The 11,179-nt window shown below is 45.8% G+C and overlaps 1 protein-coding gene across 1 annotated transcript in view; it reads right to left on the bottom strand.

Annotated features, from left to right (window-relative positions):
* The window catches only part of dachb (dachshund b), a 75,380-nt gene extending 66,277 nt beyond the window's left edge, over positions 1-9,103 (bottom strand). Inside the window, exon 1 of the mRNA XM_070929887.1 lies at positions 8,451-9,103. Within this exon, the coding sequence (XP_070785988.1) occupies positions 8,451-9,103 (653 nt within the window). The remainder of the gene's footprint in view (positions 1-8,450) is intronic.
* Between the last annotated feature and the right edge of the window lie 2,076 nt (positions 9,104-11,179).

Consider the following 11,179-nt stretch of genomic DNA (forward strand, 5'->3'; position numbering starts at 1 on the left):
AAGGAGAGTTGACCTTTGACCTTTTGGGTAAAAACTGTCGTCACCTCCTCGTATCCCATTAAAACACCTGTGTGAAACTTTGTCATAATGGCCCAAAAACGTGTTTTGTGAGGTCACAGCGACCTTGACCTTTGACCTCTGACCACCAAACCGACCAGGAGGAGGAGGAGGAGGAGGAGGAGGAGGGGGGGGGGGGGATTACCTGGTGAACGAGAGGAAAGGCTGCTGTGACACTCCCTAATGCGATTTCTAAACCAATCTGCTAAGTGCACCTAAGAGACTGTGTTTGTGTGTTTAAGTGTGTGTGTTCACAGGCATCAAATAATCTTGTTGCAGACAACACCCCCCCCCCTCCCTCCTCTCTCACCTCCCCCCCTCCTCTCTCACCTCCCCATCCCTCCATCTCTCTGTCACTTGAGGTTCGTCCTCTCAGTTCTGCTCTTCTGTTCACACTAAACCCACGTTTTTACTTTTACACCCCAAACTTTTTAAAGATGGCCGCCAGAGTGGGCGAATCTTAAAAACACAAGCGGTGTGTTTGATGTCGACGAGGAAAACTCTGCTTTCGGTAACACGAGCCAGTTTAAACACAGTCGAGGGAGGAACTTTCACCGTGATCAGAAACAAAGTCCTGAGACCAAACTCCTCATATATTTATATTTATTTTATATCCTTAAAGCAGCGGTTCTCAACCTTTTAGGCTCGTCACCCCTTCAAATGATCTGCATTTGACTTTTTGCCCCCAAAATGATCTGGAAAAAAAGCAAAGATTAAAGGAAAGTCTGAAAATTAATTCTCTCGGATATCTCGTGACCTCCAGGTCGGGAACCTCTGGTCTGAAGTCCAGGAATAATAATCTATACCACAGATTCCCCAACGTCTTCTGTCCCTCCCTCCTCTGGAAGCTGGAAATCTACTTTGATATATACATCAATATATCTTGCGATTCACTCGTTCCTTCAAGAAACGTTGACTTATTATCGCAGGAAAAAGCAAAACTCAACATTAATGACGCCTCCAGTCCAGCAGTTATTGTAATGCAGCAATTAACAAATGCAATCAGCGACAAGTGAGTTCAACAAGTCTGTGAAAAAACATCTATTCTACTTCACGATGAATCTGACGATGATCGCCGAAGATGATTAAGACGACAGAACAGCAGAAAAACACACATCTGCTTCACCAAACTAATTTTTCAGATCTTTACCAGATATTTTATAATTATTCAGTGAAACAAGGGAAAAAAAAGCCACTCTGTCTTTTTAAAAAGTGAGACTGAGCCTGAAAAACTCACCACGTTATTCGTAGAATCTAAACGCGTTACACAAACAATCCCACGACCTTGAGCTCTTTATTTAAATATCAATAATGCCAATTAAACAGAGATTTGATTGACGTCTCAGAGCAGCAGCAGAGAAGTTGGAAGGATTCATCTGCAGATTATTTGTCTCCACAGTTTCCTCAAACCAGAGGCGACTTCCTCATGTTGCTTCTTTTGTCCGAAACCAAAAGATATTTTATTTATTCTCGCATAAGAAAAACGTCTCGGACTAAGTTCATCTATTAAAATCGGTTAATGAACTGACAGTTTCGGCTGGTGTTTACGTTTATGACACTTCACTCTGGATTCAGCTTGACTGAAACATCACAGGCAGCAGGAGGAGACCACAGCTGGACAGATGTGGGCCACAAAAAGGCCGGTTTCGCTTTTAAATCACACTTCCTCGTTTCATCCCCCTCTCTCTCTCTCTCTCTCTCTCTCTATCCTTGTCAGTGTCTCTCGCCCCACTCCTTCTGGAGACTCTCTCTGAGAAGTCGGAGGCTGAAACAGCCTTTGTGAAACACTATCTATTTCACTAACACACACACACACACACACACGGTGACCTGCCTCTCCCCTCTTGCTGTTTTGTTCAGTCCGCACCCTCACACACACACACACACACACACACACACACACACACACACACACACACACACACACACACACACACACACACACACTCGGGGGGGAGAGGATCAGTTCTTTTCTGTGGTGACAGAGGGTCATATTTCTTGCTTTGATCTTCACCTCTCTCCCTCTTTCTCTCTCTCCCTGTTTTCATCCGGAAAACAGAGAGGCAGTCAGAGAGAGAGAGAGAGAGAGAGAGAGAGACCATCCTTCCTCTGTCTCTCGCCCCGGCTGGTTGGTAAGTGAAGCATGAAACCGCCTCCTCTGCCCCTGAGACGCACACACGAGCTCCCAGCCACCAAGTTTCTGGATAGCAAACGTAATGAAAATTAAAAGGAGAACCCTTCACATCACGCGCATTATCCCTCTTACACAACAGGCAGCAATCAAAAATGTTCTCGACTATCTTTGTCGACCTTCAAATGTGCGATAACAAGTCGGCGATTGGAGGAGGAGCTGGACTCTCTGGAGGCGGAGGATGCTGCCGTCCGAGTTGGTTAGCATCCTGAACAACGAGGAGGCCATCAAAGTGTTCAACTCATCCCCGCTGTGTTGCGGTGTGGACACCAGTGGACACCAGTGGACACCAGTGGACTGGGATGAGGTCTCACTAGACTCCCTAACTGGACTTATTACATTCATTTTGCACACCTTACGCCTACATAACCCACAATGCAACTCAACCGCAGACAGCTCGGTCGGAGATTCTGGTGCGTTATGCTAGCAGCGGCTAATGTAGCCGATGAGCAGCGGGCTGCTGATCTCTGGTCAGCTCAGTTTGATTTTCAAACTTGTAGTCTTCACTTCTCAGACGTCACACAGCTTCCTGTGGAGACGCTACAGGCTTCATACAACCTTTTCTACACCTGCAGTACTCCCCAACTCCTGCAAACACACTGTAATGTGTGAAATACGCCGCGTAGTTCACAAAACCTTTGTTTAGTTTTGTGTAATCCTGTAGTCACAGTTTTAAGCCTCTAGTCAAGGAAACATCCCAGAAATGTTCCGAGCAGCAGGTTGTTTTTAGTAACTTGTCCATTTGATCACGACTTCACTCTGGAAATCATTTCATCAGCGATCAGCGACGGCTGATAACTGTGTGGCTCACACCGTCACACTGCAGCGAGGTGACCTCAGCTCCCCGCCGGCCAGCGCCGCTTTAACCTTTATCAATTAACCAACAGCACAAAGCGGAGCTGAAACCAGACACACACACACACACACACACACACACACACGAAAACCAGCCAAACAAACACACAAATATCAGCAAGACACACACAAAAACAGGCGAATATGAACACTACCGCAGACTCACACACACGTAACCTGACCCAGTGTGACAACTGATAGCTCTGTTTGTGCTTGCTAGACAATCTCTCTCTCACACACACACACACACACACACACACACACACACACACACAGACATACCTCAGCCAGAAGGCAAAACAACTGACCGTGTTCGAATGTGTGTGTGTGTTTTACAAACCACTGTGCTCCATTAAAAGAACTTAATGCCCCATGCAAAAGAATGAAAAACACCAAATTGATGAAAGGAGTTCATGCTGAGTGTGTGTGGACGTTATTCTGCGAGTGTGTGTGTGTGTGTGTGTGTGTGTGTGTGTGAAACCGCAATGCTTCACAAAAACAAAACGACTTTGCTCCCCCTGTGTTACAAACAATACGACCTCCATCATCGGCGTGTGTGTGTGTGTGTGTGTGTGTGTGTGTGTGTGTGTGTGTGTGTGTGTGTGGGCTCTAACAGCCTGTCGTGATAAGGAGAGCCCAGAATAACACTCCGACATCAGCAGCCCTCCCTCCTGTCACTCACTATCGATTCCCTCACTCACACACACACACACACACACACACACACACACACACACACACACACACACACACACACACACACACACACACACACACACACACACACACACACACACACACACACACACACAAGGAGGTGACAAGGAAGCAGAAAAGACTCCCCTCTCCTCCCCAAAAAAAAAAAAAAGCTCTGTGGTTTTGGTTTTATAAAAATCGTCTGCAGTGTTTTGAAGTAACATCTGTTCATATGTGCGCTCATATATTCATGTTTATATGATTAAATATGACGACCTTTTAAAATATCCAATAAGATAAGCAGAGCAAAGGCCTCAGTATGCTTAAAAGGAAGCACTTACAGAAGCGTCTAAAAAAAAAAACTAAAAAAAACACACACTTCCAACAGCAGAGTCCGACAATCTTGGACTTCTCCTAAGCACACAACTACTTCCATCACTTTTCATTTGTGTGTTCAACAGCACGAGAGACTCTCCGACAGTCTGCGTCGTTATCCCCGTTAGGATAAACACTTCAGACGCGGTCGGACGGCGCTAAAACCTTTAGCTTGAAAGCAAAAGCTCGTTATCAGCGAGCAGTGAAGTGGTGAATTATCTGCGTGGTGTTTAACGATGTTTCTACTGACACGACGTGTATAAAAGGAAAAGATATTCTATATTTTTCTTATTGTTGCCGAAACCAATATTAGCAAATATTGTGTGTGTATCACAGCCTGATATATCTTCTTCCTCTGAGCCATAGAGCTCCATTAAACTATTAAAAACACATTAATGAGCCTCACTGTCGCACCGGCTGACATGTTCCTTCATCACCATGAACACACACACACTGTTTATTTTGACTCCATCACACACACCGTCCTGCTGCCCCAAATACTCACTCGAGCACCAAAAGCGGATTCATCCGCCGCTGGAAATAGTCCCCAACAAATGCACCATTTCCTCCTGTTTGTTTGATAAAAACTACAGCGAGCAGCTGGTTTGGGAAATTACTGAGCCTTTTAAAATGAAAGGATATATTTGTGAGCCGTTTCTTTATTTCATTCACGTCAACAGGAACCAGTGAGTGTGGAGCTGAGAGCCACAGACGTAGCAGAAGTAGAAAGAAACGTACGCCGACCTCCTGATGAGGAACTCGAACACAAAGGAGCAATTTTCTTTTATTCTAATCATCCAACGTCGTCGGGGTAGTGGAAAAGGTTTCAGATCTCTAGAAGTTATTCTTCATCTCTAACTTGCGGTGAGATCATCGTCCTCGTCATCAAAGTATTTTAAAGTCCGCGAGTCGCAGAGTTGATGTCATCTCCTCTGAATGAGTCTCAAAGTCCAACTTCAGCAGGATGTGTGGGATCTCCGTTTCACATTCAGCACACATTATTCCTCCTGTTTTGTTGTTTTTACGTGATTATTAAAAGAGCGGCTCCGTAACTGGGGTAGAAAACGCCACCAAGAGCACTTTAAATTAAAAGAAAACAACAAAACATAACTTATCATAAACTGTAATATCGACCAAAATCGGCGCCAGAGGTATAAGTGGATGTGAGTGGTGGTTGCTTTCCACACACAGAAACACAAACACACACACATTCGGTTGCCGAGAAGACAAAGTATGCAGAAGCCCAGTGGGAGATCTCTTTTTTTATTTGGGGAGGGGGGCATTTAATTTTTCCTTTCTTTTCCCAGAGAGTAACATCAAGAGAGAGAGACAGGGCGAGAGAGCATTAGAGAGGGTGAGACAGCGAGGCATTAGAGGAATGTCAATATGATTGGAGGGAGAGAGGAGTATGTGTTCGCTGTGCGTTCAACAACAATAGCTCTCCAGCCGTGTTGTTCCATGCGCATTCACATGATCCATTATTACCCCTGACATGTACCGCTGTGTGTGAGTGCGAGAGAAGACAGGGTGATTGAGATGAAGAGACAGAGGAGAGAGGTGAAAGACGGGGGATAAAGAAGAAGAAGAAGAAGAAGAAGAGACAATTAACCGGAGGCAGGAATACACCGCTGATGGTGTTTATGGAAAGGAAACAGATAGGGCTGAGAGACAAGAGGGGGAGACGGGGGGAGAAAGTGAGAGGCAAAGACAAAAAGAGAGAAAGAAAACAAGGAGGAGGGATTGAATATTTCAAGCTTAATAAACGATAGACTGCGTGTGGTCAGTTAAAAAACAGAGGTCACTCTCCAACAATCCAGCGACTCCACAGCAACACAACACACTGTTAATAATTAGCTGAGACTGAACGACTGCCACCTTAAAACAAAACCCACCCATCCATCACTTTCATCTTCCAGCGACACAAACATAACCGGGCTGGAAGCACATACGACGTCCAGCGTTCCCACTGCTGCCCCCCCCCCCGATGTGAAAATTCCAGGACTTTTCAAGGAGTTTCCAGAAATAAGTCGGAGCTAAACATGTTTCTCCTCCTCCTGCCTGGTTTTTGTTGCTGTAACCAATATGTCAAACTAGCAAGTGTATTCATGCAACGCAGCAGTTTCCTGTCTGCCCGTCAACACCTCCATGCTTTAAGTTTTGGAACTATGTCAACAACAAGTCTAATGTTGCCATGGACTGTGAGCCTATATTTGTTTACATTTTGGCAAATTAGCACCATTAAAAGGACGCCAAATTAGCTACGAGCAGTGCTTGTTAGCAGTGTACAGATGGACGTACAGACAACTATCACTGAACTACTTTGATACTGAAGAAAACTTAAAAACACAATGATTCTCAAGCAAGTTCTGGAGTTATAAGGAGCCTTTTTTCTCTCTATGATTTCTAAGCAGATTTCTGGATGTTTATTCAAGATGGACATTGAAGATAAGTATATCCCCGGGGTGTGTAAGTCAAACTGAATCTAAAAATGTGTGTATCATGTCTGTGTTTTCAGATTTGACTACACACATTTTGGCACATATGCGGCAAACTGGTGCTGACGGTTTGAAAGTACCTTGACAGTCTCCATAAGATGCTCCAACTGTTGACTGATAAACTGATAAACCAGACGAGGTTTTTAATTTAAGAGTAGAGTTACTCCATAAAAAGGGCCGAGGCATCGTTGCAGCTTTTCCTCAGAAAGTCAGTGGATCTCCTGGTTTCCTGGAGAAACAATAATGAAGCTTACAACAGGGCCGACATGGACAGATCCACAGGTTCAGTCCTCTATACTTTCAAAATGCTCATTTTGTGCAGCTTGTTTCCCAAAAAGGAAACAAAATGAATCCGTTACCAAAAATACCACAAACGACAACAAAGGCAACACGTTCAACAGCGTGGACCGTCGCACAGCTGCTCGTCTTCCTCTGGAGAAAACAAACAACCTGCTCTTTGCTGTTTGAGCACTTTCACATCTGGAAAATGAAGAAGTCGTTTGGAACATTTAGGAAATTGGAGACGTTTCAATCCAAATTTCAGGACATGAAAGGTTCCACAACACACAAGTTATCATTTTGATGCTGAAGTTTTCACTTTCACAGATAACAAAGAAGGAGATTCTATCTGAAGATGCGTCTGAAAAACTGAAAGTTTTTAAGATGCTGTAACCTCTCATCATTACTTTCTCTTTAACACGTAGATTTTTAATAATTACGACACATCTTAAAGCGTGTGTGTGTGTGTGTGTGTGTGTGTGTGTGTGTGTGTGTGTGTGAGGTGCTTCAAAATGGTGGAGATGCAAAACAGGACGTCACTTTAGAGTTTTAATTTGAAAGGTCGAAGTAGTCAGGTTAACGGAAACGGTACAAACAAGCAGGTGACAGGTAGACACACACACACACACACACACACACACACACACACACACACACACACACACACACGCTGAGCAGTGAGATATAAAGTAATGGATTATGAGTATGAAAAGCTTTTCCAAACTAAAGTCAACAGCAGGCTGTTTGTTTTGCGTTTGTGTGTTTTTATTTTCCTAAAACACCAAACTATTGAAACATGTCTGCTCCTTTGGCAGCACACACACACACACACACACACACACACACACACACACTTCCATCAAGCTCCAAAGTCGATACAGTAAAAGCATTATTTTCGACACCTAAGCAAAATAAGGAATAGCACTGATAACAGAACAGGAAGTCATTTTCAAGAATACAGATTACGCAAACAAGTCAGTGAGTCCATGATGAATTTTTAAACAGATATCACATAAATATCCTTAAATCTGCAGGGGTTTTTTTTAAAAAGGGGATGTTGCAGGAATCTCTCACTCAGATACAAACACTAACACAATGAAAAGCTTCAGGATTATAATGTTGTTAATGAGACCAAGTGACTTTAAAAGGAGGTCCAGACATGAAGCTCAGTCATGAGGAAATATAGTAACTGAACGTCCAACAAGAATAAAACGACTTTACCACCACAGCCTGACACTAAAGTTGCTCCTGAGAGTCTTAAACACGCCTGAAGTCTCCTGTAGGAATATTTCAGGATTTAAAAAACAGTAAATGTGGAGCCACAGAGAGTGAGAATCTCCACCAAACACAAAGAAGAAACGTGGAAAAGAAGAAATCTCACGCGAAGTCAAGTCACTCTTATCGCTACAAACAGACCTGAAGCTGCTCCAGCCCGCCGGCTGCTGCACAGACTGTCAGCTGAAATCTTAACATTCATAAAAGTGATGAAAGTAGTCACCGACCTGGCGCTGGTGCAGTCCTGGTACAGCGTCTCGAAGTCCTTCCTGGAGATGAGCTTGCAGCGGTTGACGCCGGGCTGGATGGCGCCGAGCCCCCGCAGGACGCGCACCTGCTCCACGGTGCACACCACCGGCGAGATGTCCAGCCTCTTCAGCTTGGTGTAGACGGTGTGCAGCCCGCCCACCAGGTGCTTCAGGAAGAGGTCGAACACCTGCGGCAGGCAGATGAGCTCCTGGCCGTCCACGCTGAAGCTGGCCACCTTCACGCCGTGCACCTCCACCAGCTTGCACTCGCTACAAAGACCCGGACTGGACGAGGTCTGCGCCAAGCCGGGGGAACCGGGGGTCAGGCCGGCCGTGTTGAGCGAGCCGAGCCCGCTGAGAGGACCCAGAGCTCCGCCGCCTCCGGACACGAGCGGGGCGGCGCCGCCGTTGCCCAAGCCGGGCAGGAAAGCGCTGAGCATGCTGCTGGTGAGCCGCGGAGACGGGGACAGGGAGTGGGAGTGGGAGTGGGAGTGGGAGTTGGAGTTGGTGTGCGCCGGGCTGGAGGTGCCGGTGGAGACGAGGAGCGCGTCCGGGGCCGAGCGGTAGAGCGCGGCCGGAGTTGGGGCACCAGAGCCCGGCGAGAGGAGCGGAGGGGAGCCGGGGAGCGACATGGAGGTGGTGGTGGTGGTGGTGTAAGAAGTGGAGGGTGGTGAAGGCGCACACACACGCTCTCCTTCTGTCTCTCCCTTTCACACACACTCACACACTTTCTTCTTCTCTCTTTCCAGTTGGGAAAAACTTGTGCGTCCTCGCGTCTTTTCTGCTTGTTTTCCTCTCACTTTTTCCTCTTCCTCGCTCTTCCTTATTTTCCTCCTCTCCTCTTCCTCCACTCGCTCCTCTCTATCCAGAAGACGCTCTCACTTTTGTTATCCGTGCGCCGAAAGCGGACTGTCCGGTCTGTGCGTAAAAGCGACTGGATCAGACTCCAGGTCAGCCCTCGTCCTGGTCCCGCCTTCTTCACGCATGACTGACAGCCGGCTGGTCCAATCAGAGAAGACTCCTTGTAGGACTGAGAATATTATTGGCGAGGAAAGAGGGGGAGGACTTTATTACACCCTCATTGATGTATGTGTGTGTGTGTGTGTGTGTGTGTGTGTGTGTGTGTGTGTGCGCGCGCGCACGCGGAGGGTATCGGTCAGATCTCTCGCTTTGCTGTTCCATAAACTTTCTCACGAGCTGCTTGATTCGCTAACGGGAAGTTTTTATTTTTCTTCTTCTTCTTTTTTTTTGGTCGAGATGCTCAACCCGTGTGCCCGCGCGCGCGCGTGTGTGTGTGTGCGTGTGTGTGCGTCCAGCAGTGGCTCACATGCGAGCTCTGGTGGCGAGACGGACGTATGTTCTCCACACACTGACCGCTGATCAGTGAACAAATCACCAGAGGAAAGGTTGGACGGAGGGGGGAGGGAGGGAGGAGATAAGGAAGGGAGGAAGGAAGTAGGTGGGAAGCTTTGATTCAGATAGGAAGGAAATATAGAGAGGAGAGAAAAGGAAGGAGGGAAAGAATGAAAGAAGAAAGACAGAAATGAAGGAAAGAAGGAAGAAGGATGCTTGACTTGAAGAAGAAAAAGAAAAAAGGAAAGGATGAGGGAAGGAAGCTAGGAAGGATGGATGAATAGAGGAAGGAAGGAAAGAAGAGAGGAAATGACACGTGGCAATAATTTATATCACAAAAGAAGAAAGACATTAAAAGAGAAAAGACTCGAGAAGAACAAGAAAGGAGATCATCATGTAGCACCAGAGATAATTAATTACGTGTGTGTGTGTGTGTGTTTAAACAGTGAAATGGGATTGAGCGGTGTGGATTACAGACTGACTGGGTTTCATAATCCCATGTAATCTCATTACACTGAGGAACCCTGACTGAATGAAAGAGAAAGACACACAGCGGGGGGGGGAAAAAGACGACGAGACGGAGACAGAAAAACTTCAAATCTGTGTAAAAGTCGAGCTTGTTGGCATTAAAACGTCTGCACAAACACGCCTGATGTATTTCTGCTTCTTGTAAAAATCCATTCTCAATATTTCTAAGTAAGAAGTGAACTTTCTTTCATGTCCAACTCTGCAGTTTTATAAGAAATCATGAATCATATTCCTGAGTATGTGTCAAGCACCAAAAACACTGGATCCTACAATTCCCATAATGCAACTCGATAGTGTCTTTCACTAGATGTCCCCTTCTTTCAAGCCTTACACCTCCAGTTTGTAACTTCCTGTTAGTAATGTCTCAAACACCCAGTACTGTCAGTACTACAATACTAATTAAAAGGAAACGTACAAATACACGTGTGAAGGAGGAACGAGGGGTCAAGGAGAAAAGGTGGGGCGCTGAAGACGAAATAAAACGGTAAGACAAAGTAAGAAAGAGGTGGAAAGAATAAAGAGATAAAGAGAGTCAGAGACTCGAGGGCAATAATTTGTCTCTCAGGACTAATAATGATCAAACTGAAGCTGGACGGAGACAGAGAGGCAGACAGAGAGAGATGAGGTCTTAGTGGAGGTGAATATCTCTCTGCGGGGTTATAATGACCGATATGAACTTGGGAGTTGGACTTTGGGATGTGGCGAGGAAGAGGAGCGAACTCAGAGAGAGAGAGAGAGATAAAGAGGAGAGGAAGATGAGACCGGAAAGGATATATGTGAGGAGGACGGAAGGAGAGATGAAAACAGAGGGAGGAAGAGGTGACAAG

This window comes from Enoplosus armatus, chromosome 23, assembly GCF_043641665.1.
Source record: "Enoplosus armatus isolate fEnoArm2 chromosome 23, fEnoArm2.hap1, whole genome shotgun sequence".
Lineage (NCBI taxonomy): Eukaryota > Metazoa > Chordata > Actinopteri > Centrarchiformes > Enoplosidae > Enoplosus > Enoplosus armatus.